The sequence below is a fragment of the Protopterus annectens genome, chromosome 5.part0 (genome assembly GCF_019279795.1).
Source record: "Protopterus annectens isolate FY-2018-M chromosome 5.part0, PAN1.0, whole genome shotgun sequence".
In the NCBI taxonomy this organism is placed as follows: Eukaryota; Metazoa; Chordata; order Ceratodontiformes; family Protopteridae; genus Protopterus; species Protopterus annectens.
The window spans coordinates 1,428,399,755-1,428,426,987 of NC_056735.1; the positions used below are offsets into that span (position 1 = coordinate 1,428,399,755).

General features: G+C 38.9%; 1 protein-coding gene across 2 annotated transcripts in view; it reads left to right on the forward strand.

Moving 5' to 3' along the window:
* The window catches only part of PCCA (propionyl-CoA carboxylase subunit alpha), a 4,227,722-nt gene that overhangs the window by 2,391,965 nt on the left and 1,808,524 nt on the right, over positions 1-27,233 (forward strand). For both annotated transcript variants that reach the window (XM_044071233.1, XM_044071234.1), the window contains one exon: positions 2,568-2,636. In XM_044071233.1, the coding sequence (XP_043927168.1) occupies positions 2,568-2,636 (69 nt within the window). The remainder of the gene's footprint in view (positions 1-2,567; positions 2,637-27,233) is intronic.

Here is a 27,233-nt window from a genome sequence, read left to right on the forward strand (position 1 = left end):
TCACTTAGTAGAGCAAGACAAGAAGTAGTAGGTGAGGGGTCCTTCTCTGTCAGGTTCCAAAAACAGACTGCCATGAGACTTCAGTCTCACCTAGTATTAAAATATAATTTTTTAGTGATGGATTACAGAATGATATCACATACATTTGGTTGTCTGACATCTGGTTCCCATGCTACCCCCTTGGCTAGAAGCTGTCAGGATTTAGCATATATGTGTCAGTAATGCATACACACACACGCACACACACATATACACATACACACACACACACACACACATACACACACACACACACACACACACACACACACACACACACACACACACACACACACACACACACACACACACACACACACACACACACACACACCAAACCTCCACCCTTCCAGGGTAGCAATTAGTTCACCCCAAAGACAATGTAGAAAACTTCCTAGTACAGACATTTTGCCTCTGGCTGCATTGAGAACTGTAAGATGCAATCTTTCTGGCCTAAGACAGGTAATTTAATTTCAAACTATTTTCAAAGTTAGGTGGGTTGAGATTAACCACTTCTCTTCTAATATCCTGTTTTAAAACATATATATTAAAACAGTTGCAATAATACATGTATATCTCGTTTTCTGCCCAGCACATTGTTGGTATATTTTTAACACAAGCAGCTTTACAGATACATTTTTCAACACAAACATCTGTACAAATCTGTTTGATTTACAAATGATACATAATTCTTTACAAAATTCCAGCTAGCTGTGCTGGCATATGTTACACATCCTCTTCCCTACTTCTGGCATAGCTGACAGTACCTCAAATCATCACAAAGACCCTCAAACAGAGTACATGGTTTCTGTAGTTTCATTAAAGGTCAGTGACCCTGCATACCATTCCAGAATGATCCAGATCCTTAGTGTACCCCAAGAAACATCCACTAGAAGAGCTTATAAGGGTAAGTGAATAACGTTTTCTTTGTGGGAAACCAGACATGGGCTCAAATTCATACTCTCTGCATACCATTCCAGAATGATCCAGATCCTTAGTGTACCCCAAGAAACATCCACTAGAAGAGCTTATAAGGGTAAGTGAATAAAGTTTTCTTTGTGGGAAACCAAACATGGGCTCAAATTCATACTCTCTTCCTATTCCTGTCTTCAATTCCAGCATTTTTGACCAGGGTTCCAGTTATTCAGCAGTGATTTCAATGAAACCCTACATTGTTGGCTTCTTTAAAAGTCTGTAAAGCATTTTATGAGGTACATTAATATCCTGTTAGGGAACTTGTACCTCATTGAGACCTAAATTTAATGTTGGAGAAGCTAACTAAGCCCACCTTTAGATCTACAGTTGAGACCAGAGCAGATATAAAGGTTTTGACCTGGAAAACTCTCTTTGTAGTAGCACCTCAACCACTATATATTGTTTTTCACAAGGGCAGGGTATGTTTATGCACAGGTCCATCCTTCATGCCAGTGACTGAAAGAGACATTAATTTTACCCAGTTTATCAACTTACTTGTCTTCGTTTTTTAGTTTTCTAATAAAGGAAAATACCAACTGCATTACCCTGGCATTCATCATCAGCTTAGTTTCTATCATAATAGATCCAAAGACATCATGAAAAGCCAATCAGTTGTTTGCCTCTTTTACTTCTTATAAATCAGATTAAACAGTGTCTAAGATCACTCTGTCCAATAACTATATGAATGTATTACTTTTTGTTATATAAAATGTAAAAAATTGCCATGCAAATCAAAATCCCATTCAGCAAGGACTATCATGCCTTCTTCTGCCTTTTTCAAGGATTTCTCTGTGGAAAAATGTCTGTACAGCTTCAACATGTGTTTCACTACAAACTGGAAGTGATCTTGATGTCCAGGTCCACCTGTGTCCTTTGTGACCAGCTCCTGGAAACTCTTGGCTGACTTTGAATGGACAGATTGGATCATGTAGGATACAAAAGTTATGTACTTACTGTAATGATAGCTCTTTATGATCCATGTTCATCCACTTCAATATATTCTCTCACATCCCCAATCCTTATCTAATTTGTTCTCATAAAAAGACCTGGTCAAATGGACTTGAGGCATGTTCTTTGGGGACGTGTTGTCCAGCTCCCATAACAGAATAAGTAGGCTATGGCAAACTTGATCCAGAGAGTATGGTAGGTACTAGCATTATGTGTGCGATGGGAGGATTTTGAACCTGGCAGACTTTGGTAGATACAGGTAAGTTTTCTTGTTGTCGCTACCAGTCCTGACATTATGTGGATGGATGTGGATCACAAAGCTGTAATTTATGGTATGTATGTAACTTTCTTTTTGTGTTATAATATCCTCTTGAAAGATGCTGTAATAGTGAATAACAGTGCTGTTGTCCTATATTGGTGAATAACTTTACTTCCTAGATAGGAGTTATGCATGTATAACACTGTGCACAGTTGTTTAGTTTTAACATTTTTTAAATTACTTTGCACAGACCTGTAGCATGTGTTTGTATGTATTTTATGTCCTATGTTAGTGTACATGTGAGCAACACAGAAGGGTTTTATTTTAATATATATGATTTTTTCAGGTACGTGTTGATAGCGGCATTGAAGAAGGAAGTGAAATCAGCATTTACTACGATCCTATGATTTCAAAAGTTAGTATTTTTCTTATTTCATACAACTGCATTATTGCAATGTTCACCTTTTAATTTTTATCCTTTTGAGATGTAACAAAATTGCACATATTTCATTAATGTTAGTATTTGCCACTCAGAATTGTATGCAGTTTATTTTTTATATGTTGATAGTGAGCTTTGATGGTGATATACACTTTGTAGTGGTAAAAAATCATTAAAGCTGTTTTAAAGAATGCAGTCCGCTTTGCTTATTAGAAGACATGTGACATTGTTCATTAACTATTTTATTCAATTATTTGTTTCAGAGCAAGGAAATGTGTTATAATTTGTCCCTGAAGGACAGGCCTTCCATTTAATCAGTCACTGAAGGGACTTCAGCAGTTTGGCTTTATATTTTATTTTATTTATTTATTTTACATTTGTTGACTGGGCTGGTCTAACTGGATATATGTCCATTTTCAGAAGAGAAAAGCTCCACATAAACAAGATTTTTAGTAACTACCAGTCCTGATGTATCTTTTTATAGATGAAACCTGGAGATTATGTTCTCCTGAATTGAAGTTCTTTTTTATCTGATGTTACTATGGAAGGAAATTAGAATTAACTTGAACATAAAGCATAAATGATGTCAAGTTAATATCACTTAGTACTGATCTCAATTTAATATTGGAAGTTGTGGTTTTAAAAGCAGAACCTGTCAGGATGTGGAAGAGGTCCTGTAGCCATCCTCTTGAACTTAATATTACAAGTCTCTTTATTTTCTTGCAAGGGCTAGGATTCAGTAATGATTTCAATATGAAAATGGAAGAATACCATTTAAAGGACCATATGATTGGCCTGAATGCTTCTAAAACCCTAAAATTTGCTTTGAAATTACGGATTTGGTAAACCAAATGAATTTGTTGATCTGTTTATTTGTATTTATTAAGAAAACACAACACGTTGGAAAAAAACTTTATCAAAACAGCAAAGCTTTCAGGTAGAACCCTTTCTCAACACTAACACAATTACATTCAAAACATCACTTGTTTTAAATAAGAGCCCACAAGTCACATGATACAGCCCATATCATGTGACCAAAGAAACAGATGCAATGTTTATAAGACACATAAAAATACATAAAAATATAGATAAAAAATGAATAATGTATGTGTACATCTACATATAAAATGCAGTATAACATAGAAAATACACATATCATAATTTAATACGCTGTAGCTTCATTAAAATAGGTTTAAGGCTTAAAGCAGAATTTAGACCAGGTGGACAATCCGCTGCCAGTCAGAGTATCCACTCATATTCTCTGGTCTCAAAAATATTATTAATATCCCCACCCCTAATAGAGGATAGAACAACGTCTATAACCCTAAACCTAAACTTATGTTCAACTCCACTCAATTGTATATGCTTGAATAAGGCATTATTTAGATTTTCCCTCCTAATCTCAGACTTATGCTCAATGATCCTGTCTTTTAGCTTATGAGTAGTCTTACCTATATAAAATGAGCTACACTTAATACAGGTAGCCATATATACAACATTAATTGTGTTACAATTTGCCATAACATTAAACCTATAGTTTTTATAAGTAATAGGATGAATGTAAGAAGAGGAGGTAGCAATATCAGCTATATCTAAGCAACAAGAACAATTCAAGCATTTAGAAGTACCAAACCGAGGCAAACCAAAAAACTTCATATTAGTACCAGTTTTAATATTACCTTTAAAATCTTTGTAGCATAACCTACTTTTAACTGTTTGCATATTTCTGTAAGAAAAGTAGGGTTTAGTACCCAATAACCTTAATATCTCAGGAGATGCAGTCAATACCGACCAGTACTTATATATAATACGTTTAATTGAAAAAACTCTATTTCCAAAAGTAGTCACATACCTAACTGTATTATTCCTTTGTGGTATGACTGGTAAATCAGCAAATACGTTATTATCAAAATCGCTATTATTCTTAAAATATGGCGGATATAAAGTGGTTCTATTATGTATAACATAATCCTTCAACTCTGCCAATATGTTACTGTCATAACCACATGTTAAAAATTCATTGTACATTTCATTAAGTTGAGAATAGAAACATACATCACTCGTATTAAGCCTACTCACTCGATCAAACTGTGCCTTAACAACACCTTTAAAAACATGAGGAGCATGTATACTATCAGAATGTATATACCTATTAGTGTGTACGTCCTTTTTTTTATCTATATTTTTATGTATTTTTATGTGTCTTATAAACATTGCATCTGTTTCTTTGGTCACATGATATGGGCTGCTATCATGTGACTTGTGGGCTCTTATTTAAAACAAGTGATGTTTTGAATGTAATTGTATTAGTGTTGAGAAAGTGTTCTACCCGAAAGCTTTGCTGTTTTGATAAAGTTTTTTTCCAACGTGTTGTGTTTTCTTCATTGGACTTTTTTATTCAGCGTCTGTATTGTTGACTTCTGCTACATTTTGCTGACTCGTTGGGTGTCCGAAATGAGAGCCTACGCTTGCAGCCACATGGATAACGTACAATCACTTAAGTCGATCTTGGTGAAGGAGGTTAATCCTTTATTAAGTTATATCACTACTACTACTAACAACGTGGAAGCGGATAAAGCCATGGCTTCCTGTGAGGAAGGTGTTATAACCTTCAACAACAAGTTAGTTCTCCTTGAGAGAAAGGTTGGTGCATATAAACGTTTGCAGTGGCAAAGGTTTAGTTTTTGTGCATATTTAAACATGGGCATTGTACCACGGGGATTAAGAATTTTAAAAATGCCATCATATGGTAATACTTACCCCGACCTTCTTAAACGGTGGCAACAGCTGAATATAAAGCTCAGCTTGGATTATATGACACTGATGAATGAGTTTTTTTCAAGTAGTGAATTGGAGTTGAAGGAGGAAATTATGTTAATGGAGAATGACCTTATGTGCATGCCCTGTTTTTCGGATATGCTTACTACATACTAACAGATGCTCGACAGGCTCCATGATTTAGATGACCGCCGTGAGGCAGCCAAGAAACGGAAACTTTTTAGAGATATGGCCGATTTCCGTAAGGGTCATATTTTTTCTTGGCCTAAGGGTGATTTTAAGGGCACTAGTGCAGGTACTGCTTTGTACAATAGAAAGTGCCCTCATATTTCATCTATCAGAGCTTTAGATGATTTTCCTGAAGCTGGAAACCTGGACTCAGGTTTGAATTCTGGCGCTTCCGCTCTGCCATTGGATAAGATTAGGCTGGCCACTCCCCTGGATATGACCTCAGCTGTCGTTGAAGAAGGTGTAGTTGCGAGCGAGACGTCGTTTTCTGTTAATGGAGGAGTTATGCAGGAGAAACATGTGAATGGTAATTCATCAGCGAAAAAGACACATCAATCTGTGCTTAATTTTTCCGACAAGCGCTTTCATTTGAACCAACTGGAGAGGGTGCAAGAAAACAAGCTGGGGAGGGACAGATCGCTTACAAGACACCAGGCGGGTGCTGTAAAGCGCAAGAACGACAGCCGCATGGGGCAAGGGAAATTGAGCCGAAGATGATTAGAGGTATATTAAATCTCTCTAAATTTCCTTTGGACGAACCTTGTTTAACTCTATTATGTAAAGGCTTAAATTTTATACCTATGGCAGACATTGATCTAGTAACAGCCCTAACGGACTTAAAGCAGTTTATTAGGACTATTAACTTAAAAATCTTGTTTAAAACAGATTCGCTGACTGTAGATGTGTGTAGGAGATGTAGCACTTTTATCCCTTTGAATGTACCTGTTACAACTGCTTTTCACAATTTATGCGAAACTGAAATAAGAAGTCTGTTTGATAATACTAACAATAGAGTTATAATCTAACATATAATGAATATATGTCTTTGAGAAAGCTAGAGTTGAATGATGATATAATTGTTAAGCAAGCGGACAAAGGGGGTGCTGTTGTCATTATGGATCGTGTTAAATACAACCATTCTGTCGCCCTACTTCTCAATGATGCCAAGGCTTTTAAGCATATTAATTTTATTGATGCTAAGAAACATATTAGTAATGTCAACATGTTTGTATATGAACTACAGATCAATGGTGGTATAGATTTAGATTTGTTCCATTTCTTTACTGTACCATGTCCGGTCATCCCACAGCTCTATGGTATACCTAAAATCCATAAGAGCTTATTGGACCCACCAATGAGACCTATTGTCTCTAGTAATGGGTGGGTTACGGAGCCAATATCTGTGTACTTGCAGAAACAGTTGTATCCTTTTTTGGCTAAATGTGGCAATATACTAAAGGACACAGGTGATTTTTTGAATAAATTATCTGTTTGGTATTACAATTTGCATAATGACTTTATCAGTACAGGGGAATACTTGTTTGTAACTTTGGACATTGTATCCCTTTTTACTGTTATACCAAATAATTATGGGGTTGAATCCATTAGAGAATTTTTGACAATGCATGGAACATTCTTGGCTAGTTCTGTTCAAAACATCTGCTCGTTACTAGAACTGGTGCTGAGTAACAACATTTTTATTTTTGATCAACAGTTATATTTGCAACTTAATGGCGTGGCAATGGGGTCGCCTGTTGCTAATACGTATGCAAACTTGGTTTTATACCAATGGGAACTACAGCATATACATAATGGTTGTGAATTTTTGAATAACAATATCTGTTTTTATCAGAGATTTGTAGATGACTGCTTCTTGATTTGGAAGGGCTCACTAGAAAGTTTAGAGCAGTTTGTGTCGTATTTAAATACATCTACTTCCTTTTTAGTTTTTAAAGCAACTGTATCTAAAGATGAAGCATTATTTCTTGATGTAAAGGTCAGTCTAAATGATGGTTTGTTACATACCACTATTTTTAAAAAGGACGTACACACTAATAGGTATATACATTTTGATAGTATGCATGCTCCTCATGTTTTTAAAGGTGTTGTTAAGGCACAGTTTGCTAGAGTGAGTAGGCTTAATACGAGTGATGTATGTTTCTATTCTCAACTTAATGAAATGTACAATGAATTTTTAACATGTGGTTATGACAGTAACATATTGGCAGAGTTGAAGGATTATGTTATACATAATAGAACCACTTTATATCCGCCATATTTTAAGAATAATAGCGATTTTGATAATAACGTATTTGCTGATTTACCAGTCATACCACAAAGGAATAATACAGTTAGGTATGTGACTACTTTTGGAAATAGAGTTTTTTCAATTAAACGTATTATATATAAGTACTGGTCGGTATTGACTGCATCTCCTGAGATATTAAGGTTATTGGGTACTAAACCCTATTTTTCTTACAGAAATATGCGAACAGTTAAAAGTAGGTTATGCTACAAAGATTTTAAAGGTAATATTAAAACTGGTACTAATATGACGTTTTTTGGTTTGCCTCGGTTTGGTACTTCTAAATGCTTGAATTGTTCTTGTTGCTTAGATATAGCTGATATTGCTACCTCTTCTTCTTATATTCATCCTATTACTTATAAAAACTATAGGTTTAATGCTATGGCAAATTGTAACACAATTAATGTTGTATATATGGCTACCTGTATTAAGTGTAGCTCATTTTATATAGGTAAGACTACTCGTAAGCTAAAAGACAGGATCATTGAGCATAAGTCTGAGATTAGGAGGGAAAATCTAAATAATGCCTTATTCAAGCATATACAATTGAGTGGAGTTGAACATAAGTTTAGGTTTAGGGTTATAGACGTTGTTCTATCCTCTGTTAGGGGTGGGGATATTAATAATATTCTTGACACCAGAGAATATGAGTGGATACTCCAATTGGCAGCGGATCGTCCACCTGGTCTAAATTCTGCTTTAAGCCTTAAACCTATTTTAATGAAGCTACAGCGTATTCAATTATGATATGTGTATTTTCTATGTTATACTGCATTTTATATGTAGATGTACACATACATTATTCATTTTTTATCTATATTTTATGTATTTTTATGTGTCTTATAAACATTGCATCTGTTTCTTTGGTCACATGATATGGGTTGCTATCATGTGACTTGTGGGCTCTTATTTAAAACAAGTGATGTTTTGAATGTAATTGTATTAGTGTTGAGAAAGGGTTCTACCCGAAAGCTTTGCTGTTTTGATAAAGTTTTTTTCCAACGTGTTGTGTTTTCTTCATTGGACGTTTTTATTCAGCGCTGTATTGTTGATATTTGTATTTATTAACCAGGATAAAGCAGTGACACACAGGAACTGTTTTGAAACTTGGCACAGAAGCACTTTTTTTTAATTGACTTGCTCAGAGTAATACAATGGGGAAAAGGAGACAAATTAAATCAAACTCTCGACCACAGGAAACAGCCTGCTATCAGCTTATAACCTTATTCCACTGAGCGAACTGCAAGACAGTTGCCTTTTAGCCAAACAGAATGCCAATAGCATGCCAGCGTAAGTTTTTGGAAGTTTATCAACGAGATACTATACATTGATAAATTCTCAACTCCCCCCCCCCAAAAAAAACCACACAATCACTGTGGAGCCATCTCTTCCAAACTTCAGAAGTATTCCTTACTGAAACTGTTGCCCCCCGACAATAAACACAGTAAATCATGTAATCATCAACACACTCAGTGAAGATTACCTGTCATCAACATTTTCCTTTCTTGCCGTGTCATCTAAAAGAGTTATGGGATTACTTGAAAAGCTAGCACAAATACAACCCTTAACACTAATGGCACAATAATGAATAATAATAATGAAATAATTAACAGTAGTGAACGTAAGATGGTGGCGCTTTATGCAGTCGCGGCCTCCTCAGCTCCCATTGTTCTTCTGGTATTTTCCATAGTACATGTACATTTTTTGGGAGTTCTTTGAAGTTGCTGGGGCCAAGTGTGGAGAGGATGCAGCCGTGATGTTGGTGATGTGGGTGGTGGAGGTGTTGGTGGATCTGTTGGATTGGTGAACTGTGGGGGATTAACTTGGGTAGCTGTAGTGGTGGGAGTGGCTGGTCTGGTCGTGGCTTTTCGGGCCTGCATATGGAGAGGTGTGCTGGATGGAGCAGATGGTGAAGACCCAGTGTGGGATGATGTCAGAGGGTGTTGTGCCGGATCCGATTTGATTGTGAAGGTGGAAACTGGACTATTGCTGGTGCAGAGATGAGGTCGGTGTCAGAGTGGATGGTGGATTGAAATTGTGGAGGACAATGAAGACTGATTATTGACCCGGATGAGGGCAGTTGGTGGGGGACCCAATTGTCTGCTGGATGTGTGATGATCTGGTCTTTTGATGTCTGTTTTTGTTGGATCAGTGGAACTGGACTGGGATTTGCCAGTGTGGAGATGAAGCTTTGGTTGGCTGTGTCTCTGTGTTTTGTGTGTGTGTGTGTCTGTCTATATATTGTTTGTGTTTGCTTTTAGTTTTTGTTGCAGTGGTTCTGTGTTATGTATCCGTCAGCTTGAATCAACATAATTTTGTTCAGCTGTGCGCTTTATGGTTGTATGGTCTGAATGACAGAGTTTTACTTTGCTTTACTTTTACTTTACTATTCTTTCATCCGTCCTACCTTCAACTGGCAGCACCCTTAGTAGCGAAGCACCTATCTCATATCTTCAGCCATTCTATAGCTCCAAAGCAGTTAAACTTGCACAGATTATTCCATTGTCTAAAGTAGCCTGCCAGACTAACCCTCAGGACTTGAGATCAATCACAGTTCTTTGCCCCCAACAAAGTATTTGAAATACAATTCTGCTAACAAATTATTGAGCACATAAAAAAACATGGCCTTCTCAGTTATTCATAGCATGTATTCAGAGTAGGCCATAACACCCTTACCCTTTTTCTTTACCCAGTAGCAGGTAAGATGTATTTGTGTATGACAAAGACTGCCTTACTGGTGGAATTTTCATTCATTTTAAAAGGACATTCAAAAATTCAAACTCCTTGCCTTCAGCCCAGATGTAGTGAACTAGCGTACTAATTACCTTTTGCTAAGGATGTTCAATTTACAGAATGGAAGAAGCATCTCCATATAGGAAATCTTTGCAGCAGGTATTGCCCAGGGATATTTCCTGGGCCCACCTCTCTTTTATGTGTTCGTTAATAACATAACTTCCATCTCTCTGTCACTCTGTCACTCTTATGCCCTACACAGATGACAGTCTGATCTGGTCCCTCCCCGATAAGATAAAGGATTAGCTACAGACTGTTATAGCTAAATCTTCCAACATGCTCATGACTCCACTCAAAGTTCTTAAGACTAATAACTCTGTAAGCATTACTGGCCCCTGCAATAATATAATTAGTCAAGTACAAACCTGCAAAGACTATGGATACTTAGGCCAACTGTTGGACCACACTACAAAATGTATGTAATTGAGAGAGTATACAAACAACTCAAAGCCAAATCAAAAGCCCTGATGGTGAATTCAAGAAGAGCATTAGCATCAATGTCCTAATTCCTCATATCAAATAAGCCCTCCCTTTACTTAGTCTAAACTCTAGCACCAATAGCAGCCTTCAGGAAAAACAATATCTCATCTTAAAACTGTGTATAAATAAACCTGTCTTTGAGACAGTGGATAAACAATTAAATGTCTCGTCCTCCTAGAAAATCTTTCTCATGATTCTGTCACTACTACCCTTTATCACAGTTATTCTGACTTAACTGTCGTGATTATGTAAACAGAGAAGTTATTACTTGATAACTGTGTAAGCAGTGAGTATATTCAGCCATTCTAAACCACGGTAATGTTACTTTGTAAATATTCCATATACATTCCCACTTTACTGCTTTTCTCAAAGGAATTGTGTGTATATTCCAACCTAGTATTTAACTTTGTACTAAATCAGTGCTGACTTTCCAAAATTCACATAAAATTTTCCCTCATGTAGCAGGTCAGATAGAAAAGTCTTAAGGGACTGCTTAAAAATCAGAGCATCTGAGACTCCCTCATCCAACCTACTAATAGGTTTTAGAGGTACACCTTTAATAAACAGTTGAAGAATTCCCAGAAGTTCCTAACAGCATTTTTAGAACCACCAGAAACCCTGTGCACAGAGCACAGGGTGGATGATACCACAACTAGGTTCTGAAGATAAGGGGACCCATATCATGGAGGCCTTGTTAACCAGGACTTGAGCTTTACAAATAATAGTAGAGGTAACAGGCCAGACTGTGCAGAAACAGCGTAATATGTCAGTATCAGTGGAGAAAATGTATATGATCTTTTGGAGAGATTGTGTGAAAAAGAGATAGTTAAAAAAGTTTACAAAGAAGCGGAATGCTCGTTGCAGGTTAAAAAAAATTGAACAGGGTAGAGAAATGAGAGTTCATTAAAACAAACATCTGAGCAAAATTGCATGAAATTGAGAATCAAAGTTGGAAGGACAGGAGACTGTTGAAAATAACTAGGTTAGAGCACTGCAGGAAAGAGAAGCTAGCCTGACAGTTGATGAGCAACAAGAGCCAGAGCACTTAATAAATGAGTGGAATGTCAGGATTGAGGACAGAGTAATTTCTAGACAAACAGGACAAAGGGACTTATGATGATAACTCACCCAAGTTTAAAAAATACAGGCTGCAAGACTAAGGGAACTGAAGTTCGAAGGGACAGTTTACCAACTGAGATCACCATCACAGGAGTAATGATAGAAAATACAGGGGAACTCAGAGAAATAGTGTGGGCATATAACAAAACGTTTAATAGGGAAAAAGCAGATGGGGTGACTGGTAAGATGACTTAAATTTATGAAAAGACTTCACTTACCACAGCTGATCTAGAAGGAAAATTTAAAATTAATGCATCCAATAACAATGTCAGAAATAGTCTGTAGTAGTATCTTTCGGCTTTTCCCGGTTAGGGGTCGCCACAGCGGAACTCTGGTCTGCTAATGATTGGCAGCATATTTTTACGTACCGAGTTGCCAGCCCTGATGTACAACCTTCAATGAAGGTACGCCCATTCACGCATGTCTCCACACAGAAGACGCTTTAGCTGAGAATCGAACAGGACAACATCTTACTGTGAGACGACAACGCTACCGCAACACCACCACCGCAGCTAAATTACAAATGATAGCACTAGGCAAAACCCCGTGGGGTGATGGCATTATAATAGCGTTATGGAAACAAATGAAAGGACGAGTAGTGCCAAGATGGTATGTGGTGTTCAAAGAAATAATAGAAGTGGGACAGATTATGGTTTCCTAGAAGAAAACAGTAGGATGATTAATACTGAAGGAAGGGAGGAACCCCCAGTACACCCAGTCTATTTTCCAACATGATTGCAAGATATTTATGGTAATATTAGCAGCTAGCCTAGATTAATAGCTGATAACCAGACTCCGTTTGTGAGGATGTAGTAAACTTTTGTCAGTATACTAAGGGCACGTGGTACAACAGGAAGCAGAAGGGACAGGTAGACCATTGGTTTTACTGGGAATAGATATCAAAAAGGTCTTTGACAGGGTTCATTGGAGATACCTGTGAAGAATATTGCAAAAAATGGGATTTGGGGAAGATTTCATAGAATTAATTAGAGAAATTTATAGGCAATCCCAGTCAGAAAAAATTGAAGTAAACGCTATGCTAACTACAGAAGTATGAATAGAAAGAGGGACATGCCAAGGGTGTCCTTTGTCCCCACTTTTTTTTTTGCTACATATTTAGAAACCTTGACCCAAATAATTAGACAATCAAGAATTAGAGGACAGAAACACCAAGGGATGCACTAAACTTTAGCAATGTTTGCAGAAAATGTGATTTTATACTTAGCAGATCCAGAAAATAATGTTATGTTAGCATATGAAGTATTAATAGAATTTGAAATGATTTCAGAGTTTAAAATAAACTTGGAATAAGCTAAGACAATAGTGATGAATTATGCTCCTTCCTGGATTTTGACCCAGGAGTTTCCGTATTCATTTGAATGCTATAAAATTAAATACATTGGAATTTGGGTGGTGGAATTGGCGTTAGAAATGACCAGGCAGTCTTGTGAGGAGGAGTGAAATAAAATTTGAAGTTGGATCAGGAAATGGAAAGCATTGATAAGTGATCTAGAACAAAGAGTAGAAGCCATTAAAGTATTCATCATGCCGCAGATAGCATACATATGCCAAGCTGTTGACTATCATCCTGAAACAATGTTCTAGGAAAAGCTTAGAAAGTCAGTAATGTGATATATATGGAATGATAAACTTCCAAGAGTGCACTGGCAAAAAGGGGATGAGTAACAGTAGCCATTCTAAAGGAATATTATCAGGCCTCTCAAATGAAAATATTAAGCCTCCACTACAAGTAAAAATGTCAATCACTGTTGGGTGCTCAAAGCAGAAATAGCATTGGTGTTTTGGCAGCAAATATTATACACAAACTGGCAAGGTGAATATTTATTTATTTGCATTTGTTGACCGGGTTGGTCCAGCTGGGTAAGAATTACCCTTTTTCAGTGGAGACCCGAGGGGAAAAGCCCCAAACAGACATACAAATACATACGAATAGAGACAAATTAACAATATTACTGAGGAAAACAATATTATGGGTACAATGGATAAAAAAAACAAACAATGAAAGTTTGGGAATATGAATAAGGTAGGCCAGAGGCATGCATGCAAAAGATTTATGAAAAGGTGTTCTGAGCAAGATCTCTGAATTAAGTTAAAGTAGGCAAAGAAATAATTATTTAGGTGTGGAGTTAGTAGTGTGGGAGTTTTAGGTGGGAGCATGTGAAGGGCATTCCCATTTGGAGGAGAGATGGGAGAGAAGCATGGATTTGAAATTGTTGTGGTTAGGTATATTACGTAGTGGTGCGGGGAGATTGTTCCATAGTTTGGCTATAGTGTGGGATTATTGCTAGGAAAATTAATGAGATATTTAGGATAAAAGAGTACAGACACTGAAAGATTGAGGTGTTGCCAATAGGGATTTGTAACACTTCCTGTGGAAGAATACAGAAACTGGAAGACTGAAGTATGGCCAACAGAGATGTGTAATACTTTATGGGATAAATGCAAGTGGAATAATACACTGGAATATGAGAGAGAAACTATAATTTTTGGAAGATATCCAAGAAGAGGACAGAAGGAAAACCTGGGAACAAATAGTAGAAAAATATCGAATCCAGGGAGAGAGATACTACAGTGCAATGGTCTTTATGAAATATATTGCAAATATAAGAAGGAAATGGAAAAGACACACCTTCAGAAACCAGAACTTATTAAGAAATTCATAGAAGCCTGAATATCAAGTGTGAAAAATAAAAAGTTATTGAGTACAGTTTACAGTGCCTTACAAAAGGAAGATAGATTGATAGGTGGAAACAGCTGCATACATGGCAGATTATATTAGGACAGGAAATAGAAAAAAAGCTGTCATGAAATAGATGTTGTACCAATGAAAGTGACTAAGTCAAGGAAATTTAGAATTTATAAATGGAAGTGCTTTCACAACTACTTTTATACCCCAGATAAGCTACACAGCAAGTTTCCAGGAGCATGGTTATTCAGTAGAATACCTGGGACAAAGAAAAAGAGGAGTACTTATATTAATTGCAAGAGGAACTCCAGTAGTGATAATCGTAGATTTGTAAGTGCTAAGGGGCTACTGGCAAGGGAGGAGGATTACATTGGCTTGTATTTATGTTCCACCTAAAACTGCTACAATGGAGCTTAAGAAAATTCTGGGAGAAATAATCAGCTTTCAACAAGAAATATTACTTATATGTGGGGACTGGAATGTGATCTGCAGCAGGATGCTCCAGAAGGGAAGGTATAACAAAGGAGGGTAGAATTCTGAAGAAATTTATGAAAATACTTGGCATGGAAGATGTGAATTCAGTACTAGGAGTTTGGAGTGAATTTACATGTTATTCCTCAAGATACAAAAACTGGGCTAGGGTAGACAGAATTTATGTTTCAAAGGAACATACGCATTTAATTGAAGGTCTTTATACGTTCCCAATAACTATTTCAGATCATGCATCAGTAATAACTAAAATAAAAACACAGAGTAATGAAATAAAATTAAGACACTGGCACTTTCCCACCTATCTGCTGAAAAGAGAAGACTTTAAGGAATGGGTGAAAATTACTCAGGAGCTGTTAGAGAAGATATAGACTAAGGAGTTGGATAAAATTAAAGTGGCGTTTAACAATAAATAAAAGAAAGGGAGCTACAGTTAAGTAACAAGAATTATTTAGAGGGAATAACAAATGTTAAAGTATTGCAGAATAAGGGGGAATCTCACAGAACAAGAAGAAGAATAGCTGCAGAATGCTAAATGAAAAATAAAGAATTACCTCAGTACTATGCATGAGTTTAGAAAGGTTGCTGTTAAGCAACTCTTTTTTGATAACTCTAGAGCACCAGAAATTTTAGTACAATGACTCAAACAACAGAAAGTGGAACGGACTGTAGCAAAGCTTAGGGAGCCTATAACAAAGAAGGTAACAACAGATCATGTAGAGGTATTAGAAGTATTTTGGAAATTCTATGAAAGTATGTATAAAGCAGAGAAATATGCAAATCAAGAAAAGGTCCAATGAAAATGTTTATGGAAGAATTAAATATTCCAAGGTTAGAGTTAGATGAATCTCAGTTACCAACAGGATAGGAGGAGATGAGATAAAAATGGTGATGTATAACCAACCTTCAGGAAAGTCCCCAGGAATAGATGGTATTCCTGTGAAAGTTTGGAAGCTTGGAAGGAAAACTGATAAAGATCGGAAGTATTTTGTCTAACAATATTTTAAGAGGAGGAAAAGTACCAACATCCTAGAAGAAAGGAGTGGTAGCTATAATACCAAAAGATCCATCAGATCCGATTTCATACAGTCCAATTTCAATATTAAACCATGATTATAAAGTATTTATGTCTATAATGGCTAAAAGAATGGCAAAAGTGATGCCAAAATTGATCGATATGAATGAATGTGGTTTTGTGGAGGGGAAACAGTGTTGCCAAACTACCCTATTTGAGCGAGACTGTCCCGGGATCAGCAGCCCAATCCTGAGTCCCGCACTGCCCGTTAAAATCCCAACAAAACAGCCTCCGCTTTGTTTTTTTTTTTTTTATTGGCCCGTATCCTGGTATATGAGCCAATCAAAAAATTGCAAAGCAGAGCCACTTCTGTTTAATACGGGACTATCTGATGTTCCGCATTAAAGAGGTTTCTTTTTTTGTTGTTTTTGTCTTCACTTAGTGTGAAGGACCTCTTTTTTTTTTTTTTGGTCCCTACCTGTCACTTTACAAATCTGGCAACCCTGACGGGGGGAGGCAAGCATTTGACAACATTAACAAAACATTGATGATCAAGAGGGAAGTAAAATGTAAGAAACTACCACTGTTATCTGTGGGTCTTGATGCAGAGAAAGGATTTGTTAGAGTAACCTGGGACTTTATGAACAGAGCAATGGAAGAAATTGCATTTCCTGATAAAATTATTAGATTGATTATATGAGGGATCAGAAGCTAAAATTATAGTGTGTGAGTTCCTCTCTGATAATTTCTGCTTGAGCAGAGGAACCAGGCAGATGTGTCCTCTTTCCCCTTTGTTGTTTGCATTATATTTAGAACCATTGGCAAATAAAATAAGGGACTCAGATATTAAAGGATATAATTGGTATGGTAGTCGAGAAAAGCTGGATCTATTTGCAGATGATATTTCATACCTTACAAAACCAGAAAAGGATATTACAGTGTTGTGAAACATTTTGAAACAGTTTTAAATCTTTTTGGGATACAAAATTAATGAAGCTAAAACAAAGACAATAGAGGTAAATTATGTACCCACACTTAAATTTGTTCAGCAATATCCATATTTATGAGGACATAATAAAATTAAATATTTAGGAGTATGTATTACAAATGATTCCAATGTGGCAGCTAAGGATATGTGGGAAGTGAATAAAAAGATAACATAAAAACTGAGAAATTGGAAGCTCAGTTATATGGCTGTGGGTAGTAAGATACAAGCAGTTAAAATGTGTTTAGTTCCTTTAGTGTGATACACAGGTCAGTAATATTTTTATTAATCAGAGGAGAAGTTGTGGATAGCAATTAGTAAAGAGCTGGAAGATTTTATCTGGGAGGGGAAGACGGCAAGAGTCAAGTGAGATAAGCTGATTCTTCCAGTAGAACAAGGAGGATTGGGCTTACCCAATTTGAAGGGGTATTTCAGAGCTACACAGTTAAGGCTCCTGTACATAACACAAACAGAAACCTGTAATTCAAAGTGGATAGGGGTGATGATGAAACAGGGGGAAGGTCAAGAAACAAGGAGGTACTGGGACTTTGGATGCAGATATTTAAGGAGAATAACAATCATACAGGATATGATATTCATAAAGTAGCAGAATGTATTCTAAGAACTAAGCCAACACATGAATGGAAAAATGAGGTTCTGGCGATATGGATGACTGCAATTACAGATACAGACAATAGGCAAGAGGGGCTGGAATTTATTGGAGAAAACTGGCAGAAGAACCAAGTTATTGGGAGCACATAACTAATGAGGGAAATGTAATATAATGGGAAGATGCGAAGAATTTATTTGGACTGCATGTTAGAAATTGCCTTCTCTATCAAGGATTGATATCTGAATCCAGGCAAAGAGTAAGAAATGGGGGGGTCCCAAATGAAATACCAGCACTGGTACAGGTTTTAGTGGAATGTAGAACTGAAGTTGCCGTTAAAAAGGGACTAATTAGTAGAGCATATAAAATATTGCATGATAACTATAAGACTCAGAGGAGGTTAGAAAGGAATGAGAAGAGAGATTGGATAAGCAATTCATAGAGAAACAATGGGGGATATATGTATGTCTCCCAGATATGCAACGCAATCCAGAAGATTTAGGATTTTTGCTTGGAAATGTTTACATAGATATTTTTATACCCAAAGTAGACTCCAGAAAATTTTTCCTCAGGTAGACAGCAAATGTTGGAGGTGTGATTGGGGAAAAAAGGTAATTGGGAACATATTTTCTGGGAGTGTAAGGAGTTGCCAGCCTTAAAAAGATTTCCTGCTAACTACTCTGTTGGAGATGCTCGGTGAGCAAATTGTTGTAACTAGTGAAATTATGTTTTTCTGAGCTATGATACAGAATTAGAATTGCCTAGACAATGGTAAGTCCTTGCTAAGTCTAGTTATGGTGGCTACCAAAAAAAGCAATTACTAGAAAATGGAAATCAAAGTCTAAACCAACTGTACTAGAAGTAGTGAATATACTAACAGAGATAAAACAACTGGAATTGGGATCTTTAAAAAGGGGTAGGTGCAAATTACATAGGAAAAAATAGGAATTGTTGGAACAATGCATACCGGGCGGAATGAGGTTTAAAATAAGGCAGGACTTGAATGAGCTATGTAATGTTTGTCTGACAGTGATTGGTTAGGTTGTAAGTGATGTTTTAATGTTTGCAACTAGGATTATGTCAGTATGGTTTGTGATGTAAAATTCTTGCATCTGAGATTTTGTCAATATTGTTTGTTTTCATTTATATAAATGTATGATTGCCTATGTCATAAGTGATAATTTAATGAAGGTGTTTCTCGTTTAAAAAAAAACATGTTTCCAGGAGTAAGTTTGGCCTGTTGGAGATGATAAGCAAATGGGGGGACTGGGCACATATTTCTGGGGTATGTGAGAAACTGGATGCTTACAAAAATGGCTTAAAAACAACACTTCAAAAGCTGCTGTATCAAATCAGGTATTTCCCGCTCAGAAACAGCTGACAAATTAAACACTTTCTTCATTGACATCATAACTTCTCTTACCTCTGTCTCTCACCAACCATTTAATCAATGACAAAACTCCACTATCCCTTACATACATGCCTTTAATCTCCAACCTTTCTCCACAGCATACGTTAAACAGCTGCTAAAGAAGCTGAAACACTGTTCTCCTTCTGCTAATGATTTCCCTGCTGTGTACCTGAAGCTCACTGCAGACTCTTTTGCATACCCTTCTCCATTCTCATCAATAGATCTGTTTAAGACCCCCATGTCCAGCCCTTTGGAAAAAAAATCTTTGATCAGATGATGTTAATTTTCATTCATTCATTACTTATGGGTATCGGTTCTGTCCTTGGAACCGAGTCGGCCGTTATAACAAGCTTGCTCCAGCCAAAAAACTCTCAAGCTAAGCTTACCCATAGTGCCCCTCTCTCTATCACCTCAGATCTCTTTTGCCACATATACTATCATGACGTGTCAGGCCAGCTCTCAAGCTATGTCATTAGAAATTTTTACTTCTTTAAACGTTTTCTTGGTATTTACTTGTGAATTTACAACTGATTAATAGTCATTTAGAGTTTGCTTATCTGTTTGAGTGCTCCCTTTCTTATATCTTACCAAGGTTTGGTATTCTTCATAGCATTGCTGGTACAGGCCTTCCCTTACCTCTGAGGTAACTTTCAAAACCATTGCTGGTATCCCCTTCCCCTTTTTCTCTCTTTACCCGTTGGGTACTTCCTTCTACCATTGTTGATAGATTAAAAAAAAAAAAAAAAGAACTCCTTCCTTTTCTTGACTGTGTGAGTGTGTATTTCCTGATTGCTTAGAATTATACTACTGTCGGACAAGCATTTTGCTTTATAACTAAAGATGACTGATAAAAAGGGAACAACAGGCTTTAAAAAGTGTGACCAATGTGGCAGGAAAATGCCAAATTTGGATAATCATTTGTCCTGTGTTTACTATCTTGGGGTGCCACATCTGTCTGTTCAACCCCCATGCGAGATATGTAAGGGCTTTAGTGCCCGTACCTTGACTGAAAGGAAAAATAAATTGATCCTTAAAGATCTCCTAAAAACTCCTTTTTCGTTGGCTATGTCTGAGACGGAGGACTCAACTCCTCCTAAAAAGGAACATAAAAGAGGAGCCAAGTCCGTACCTTCCTCTCCACATGTTAGTGACTCAAAATCAGTTAAATCTGTGGAACTGAAGGCAAAAGTTCCTAAATTGTCAACCGTGGCACCAGGGCCTCAAACCCCTTCTATGGTGATGTCCTGGGTTCCAAGACCTCAGCTATCTACTACAGTACCATCCTTGGCACCAGTGCTCAAGCACTGACTACAGAACCATCTAAAAATTTAATTTCTGCTGCAGTACTGTTCTCCCTTTCGGCACCAAAAATAGTACTTCCAACTCAGGTTCCCCCCCCCCCCAATACAACTTACTGGTCCTTTGACCACGGCGCTGAAAGGTGAAATACTCCCTTTGTTTGACCCGATATTCCCAGTCAGCAGATCCCTGTTTTGGACAATAGTACAGTTTCTAGAGCACCCTGATTGTCCATCGGGGATGTCAACTCACTCCTCCAGGAGCCTTTTGGAATTCGATGTGGTGAGACTCGTGGATCAGCTCCTGGCGGCCAGAAGAATACCATCTCCTTCCAAATCCTCCCTTCCACCTGGAGCGAGGAACTTTCTCCACAGACTCCAACATATATTCTTCCTTCGACCTCCTTGGAAGTATCAGAGCCCTAGACACTGACGCCTGTCCTGTTTCCAGAGCCCTCGACACTGACGCCTATCCTGGTTCCATCTTCTTTGTTCCATTGGTAGACCTTACCATGGCTCCAGACCCTACCCTATGGCCATTGACTCACTCTGAGCCGAGCCATTCTCGGGATCGTTACTGGGCTTTCGGCACCATGACCCCTAGTACTGCACCTATTTTTTCTTTGGCCCCATCTACTATGTTTCTGGTTGTCTGGGTGACACCGAGTCCAATTGTGGCTCCTTCCCTGGGGGTGGGTTTGTCGGACCGAGGTGTGACCGCAGTCCTGAGGTTGTCTTTCTCGGTTCCAGGCTCCCACCCCTCTTCAGGTGGGGCCTGCTTTCCAGGTGATAGAGAGGGGCACTTGCCTCTGCAGGCTCACAGCTGGTTCCTTCGGTGCTGGAGACCCATATATATCTGTCCTCTGAACCGCAGCTGACACAGTCCACTACTCTATGACATCGACTATGGGAACCTCAATATATGCTTCCATAAGATACCCACTTTTTAGAGTCCTTCTCAGATGTCCCTGCTGAGGAGGTACCATATAAGAGATTGTTCAAGAGGAAGCATGTGGATTCCCCCGAGGAATCCCTTACCAAAGATGCAGACCACAGTGAAGGGGAAGGGTCCCCATGGTTGCCCCTGAGGATGTCTCCTTTGGAGACATACTAGAAATTTTAAAGCAGTGGGGAGACTGGAAGCCCAGCAACCCTTCCTTTGAGGAGTCTGTATTCTTGCAGGCTTTCCATGCTCAACCCTCTACTTCTTGGGTGACCCCCACCTGCAGATGACCTAGTTCAGCTCATCGTGCAGCACGCTTGGAGGAATCCTGACACCATTGAACCTATGCCCCGGAGACCAGACAGAATTCTTTCTCCACCAGAGGACAACCCACATTGGTCCAAAGGCCTATTAGTACACGCTGTGGTGGTGGCGGTGGCCACTAAGAAGGAGCTCTCAGAGGAGAGCTCTACTGTCCATCCCCCAAACAGGGAGTCTCAGGTGATAGACACGCTAGGGAAGCGGAGGATGTATGCTTCATCAACCTTTCCCATTCGGTCTTTTAATTACTTGGCACACTTTACCCGGCTCCAGAGAGACCTAATCTCGGAACTCTCAGGAACCTTAGCAGGAGCTATTTTGACAAGGTACGCAACAAAGTTGCCTCATAGCTTTCCACCCTGGAATCTATATCTAACTCATCCATGCAGTTACTTTCTCATACTACTGAAGGGGGGGGGACTAGAGCAGCGGGTGCAGGCGCTATCATGAGATGTCATGCCTGGATGTGCCTTCCTTTCTCAACGCTGCCGTGGAGGCCTCTTCTCTTTTTGGCCCAAAGGTAAAAGACACTTTAGCCAGGTGTGAAAAGGATGGTAAGACCCTGTTTGCTGTGGGTGTGTGTTTTTCCACCTCCCCCCAACGATCCTACTGTAGGAATCAGAGGAGTAGAAAGATGTGGTTCAAGAAGTCCCATGGTCCTTTCTGTGACACACGTAGTGAGTTTACCCCCCCAGAACAGAGGGGGAAACTCATTTAGAAAACAACCCATACAGAAGCAGAGGGAGTCCACTTAATCAGGGATCCAGAAATTCTTTCTCTGGACAGCCCTATCAGTACTCCTAAAGCGTGGCCTGATTGCTCACTTCTGAAAGCAGTTGGGAGACAATTTTCTTTGCACCACTTTGCCTGGCAAAAGATGACCACAGATTATTGGGTGCAGACGATAATTGCCAGAGGTTATCACATACCTTTCAATCTTTACCCAAGGCCGCTAAGACATATTCCCGACATTCCACCCAGTCAAAGGGAAGCAGCAGCTCAAGAAATACAAAAGCTGCTCCTACAAAAAGAGTCATCCAAGCAGTCTCACCAGATCACATAGGATCCAGATTTTACTCCAGGTTCTTTTTAGTGCCAAAAAAGACAGGGGACTGGAGGCCAGTCTTGGACCTCAGCATCCTAAACAAATTTGTCAAACAAACAAACTTCCAGATGGTCATGGTTCAGTCTATCCTACCTTTTCTAGAAAAAGACAATTGGATGTGCTCAGTAGATGTTCAGGATGCATATTACCACATAAAAATGGACAAATGCTCCAGAAGATTCCTCCGCTTCTGGCTGGGAGCCAGCCACTACCAATTCCGAGCACTGCCCTTTGGTCTCTGCGGCCTCCAGAGTGTTCACCAAATGCATGACAGTGGTACCAGCTCACTTGAGACTGCAAGGATTCCGGGTGTTTCTGTATTTAGATGATTGGGTCCTTATCGCCCCCACCAAGCATCTACTGGTTACAGCCTTACATTACACCCTAAAACTAGCAAAATCCTTAAGGATCTCAAAAAATGACGAGAAATGCAAGTTGACTCCTTCTCAAACTCTGGAATTCATAGGGGCAACGTTCAGTACTCAGTCTTGCCTAATCTCCCTCCCACTTCACAGATTAGAAAGACTAAGGTCTCAACTCCGGGTGATACTCTCTTACAAATTTTCAGCTCGGACAGTCCTTCAACTACTAGGATCAATGGCAACATCGATTACAATAGTTCCCCTGGCAAGACTACACATGAGGCTTCTACAGTGGCTTCTACTAACACAGCGGTCTGGCCCTTTTTAATTTCTCCAAATCTTTTGGGTTTCTAATACCATGATGAGAATGGACCCCATTTCTAAGTCAAAGTACGATTAAAGTTCATGAAATTAGTATTGTTTCAGTTTTTGATGTCAGCCAAAAGTGCTCTTCGCAGCACCCGCAATGTGCCCAGTAATGACTCCTCCCGTAATTCATATGGAGTTACATGTATTGGTAGCAGGGTGTGTATTATGATATTGCATGCTCAGAAGAGCGAACGACACATAATCGACCCCATGTAAGCGAAAGTTTACAACATCGAAACCTCAGAACAGCGATTTTTTTCCAAGGGAAAAAAAATCACTGTTCCGTATAAACAAAACAAAACTGTAAAACATTACTTAATGTGGGGGGGCTGTGCCCCCCCCACCCCCCTACTTAAATATAGCAACTCCGAGATCACACTACAGTGCCCAGAATGGCAAAGTAGCTTCGCTATTTTGCCTTTTCGCACTTTTCAGTTCGACAAAGACGCATTCGACAACCTGCATCTGCGACAGCATAATAGGGAGCCTTGGTAGCATATCCAAGTAAGATTTTAGACACTTATACCTGTTGCTCCTACCACTATTGGAACTATTTGGGTATCTTTCTTCCGCATTGCTTTTCATTTCTGCTTGCAAATCCTGATATTTTATAACTTTGTGTCTCTCTCTCTCTGTGCGCAGGACACTAGTCACTGGGTGTGGCGATTTCAGTGATCAATGCTACTTTTGTCTTCTTTTCCTGGACCACTATATCCATTTTTCTAGCATCTATCTTTTGAACTATTGGTAATGGATGATCCTATGTGATGTAGACTTCATCATTTTCTATGATGCTTTGTGGCTCATGTTTCCAGTGTTTTTCAGCCACTTCAGCACCATAATGTTTGCACAATCCCTAGTGCAGCAGTCTTACCACATTATTATGCCTTTCAATATACCGTCCTTCTGCCATTAGTATGTCACAACCAGCAATTAGGTGTGCAACAATTTCCAATTCTGTTTTACAAAACCACTCAGTGTTCTCCTTTGACTCATCCTATGTCCTTTCACATCTGCATAACAAATCGATGCAAACAAGATTTATTTTGGTGGATGAGGCCGGAAAAAGACCTATGGAGTCATCCTTTCTCCCCCCTCTCAGCCCAAGGCCATAGTGACCACGGATGCTTCCCTGATGAGGTGGGGGGAATATTTCCAGGGAAAGACAGTCCAAGGCACTTGGTCACCCATGGAGGCCAACCTGCATATCAGTGTTATAGAACTGAGGGCAGTGCTTCTAGCATTGCAAGCATTCCAATCTGTTCTTGCATCAGAGACAATTGCTATCCAGTCTGACAACATGTCAGTGGTCTGGTATATCAACAAGCAAGGGGGAATTGATTTGGCAATGGGCGATAGCTTCCAACCGCTTTCTGATAGCAATGCACATTCCCAGGGATTCCAAAGTTATTGCAGACAAACTGAGCAGATACATTCTCCTGCCTCACGAGTGGTCCCTCAGTCTTATTATAGCAGCGAAGATCTTCAGTTGCTGTGACCTATTCGCATCCCTGCAAGCCACAAATGTAGCAGCTACTTTGCCCTAATTCCCCGGCAGGGGAGTCCCCGAGGGATGCTCTAATACACGATTGGTCCACAGGACTTCTTTATTCTCCCCCCTTCCCCTGATCCCACAATTTCTAAAGTAGGCCCTTTAATCAAGAAGCAGAGTAATCCTCATTGCACCCTATTGGCCCCGACATGTTTGGTTTTCCTTCCTTTCGCCTCACCTAGTACATCAACTATGGAATCTGGATCCAACTCTGGAATTGCTGTCGCACTCACAAGGGTTGATACATCCAAACATATCGAGCCTCAAGCTGACAGCTTAGTTCCTACACTTTCGGTAATTGCCAAGCAAAATAACCTAGCCTCCTCTGTACGTCACATTTTTCTAGCTTCCCATAAACCATCCACCAGAAATCTTTATCTCAGCAAGTGGAAAAGATTCATAATTTGGTCTTCATAATTTGGTCCCGAGAGAAGGGAATAGTTCCACTTTCAGCCCCGCTTACGTTGGTATTGGGCTATTTATCAAACCTCCTCCATTTGGGAGCAGCAGCTTCAACTATTCAAGTGCACCTGGCAGCTATCTCTGTTCCACAATGGCTTCTAGGACCTGTCCTTGATTTCTCACCATCTCTGTAAAACCTTTTTGAAGGGTGTCACGCACATTAGGCCACCCTTTAAAGAGCCAATCGAACCCTGGAATTTTACACTACTTCTACAATTGACTCATCCTCCGTTCGAACCTGCTGCCACTTGCGGTATAAAATTTTATTCTTGTATTACCTCAGCAAGACGAATATCTGAACTACAAGCCTTGTGCATAAAACGTCCTTACATGATTTTCCATAGACAGAGTATCACTCCGCACTAATCCCACCTTCTTACCCAAAGTTATTTCCGATTTGACTATCAATCAAACAATTGATCTGCCAGTTTTCTTTCCAAATTTTTCTAACAAAGGGGAGTATTCACTACATTTACTTGATGTGCCTAGACAGTTGTGCTTCTACTTGGACAGGACTAAATTATTACGAAAATCTGACCAATTGCCATCCTCCCTCCTTTCTGAGATCCCGGAAAAGAATATTCATAAGCAGCTCCTTCAGTACATCCTACAGTATGATCTCCTAATCCCAACACAACACAGTTTTAACTTTTCTGACACCGTTAATAAGGCTGGAGACTAAGGAAAGTTTGTCTTTTTGATCTGAAGTTGTTGTCTTCATTTGCTCTTCAATTTGTGGGACATGGATCCAGGAAGGATCTGACTCGGCCACATTTTCCAGCATCGGATCTGAGCTCCAAGCTCCTCCCTTTCCCATAATGTCCTTGTCTCCCTCCTCCCCCAGATCTCGTTTGCCAGGCTCATAGCTAGCATCGTGGTCCACTGCTCCAGGCTTTTTTGGGTAAGTGATTTGAATTTATAATTCTATACTTCACCTCTTTTATCTTCTTTTCTAGTCCTTCACCTTCCCCTACCTTCTCACGCTGAGGCATCGGTCTAGAGTACAAAAAAAAAAAAAAATTCCCGTTTCTCCCTGTCTATCTTTCTGTCAGAGAGAGAGAGTGTGTGTGTGTGTGTGTGTGTGTGTGTGTGTGTGTGTGTGTGAGTGCTGGTGGGTTTTCTCTCTGGTCCTGTGGCAGAGACACCCAAACCAGGGTTCAGGAAATGCAGTGTGTGGCCATAAGCTTTCTCCTGCAGATGGCCACACTGTGCGTAGTTTGCCTAGGGGTCAAAAGGTGCTTCAAAAAAGTATTAATTTAAGGGTGTGCATACTTATGCAACCAACTTATTGTACGCTTTTTATTTTTTATATTTTTTCCCAGATTTGTTTGTTTTTCAATTGAATTGTACAGGTTATAGGTCACATTAAAGGTGAGAAATGTTTTGAAATTATTTATTGTGGTCTCATTTTTTTATATCACAAAAAGCTGGCATTTTAACAGTGGTGTTTAAACTTTTTA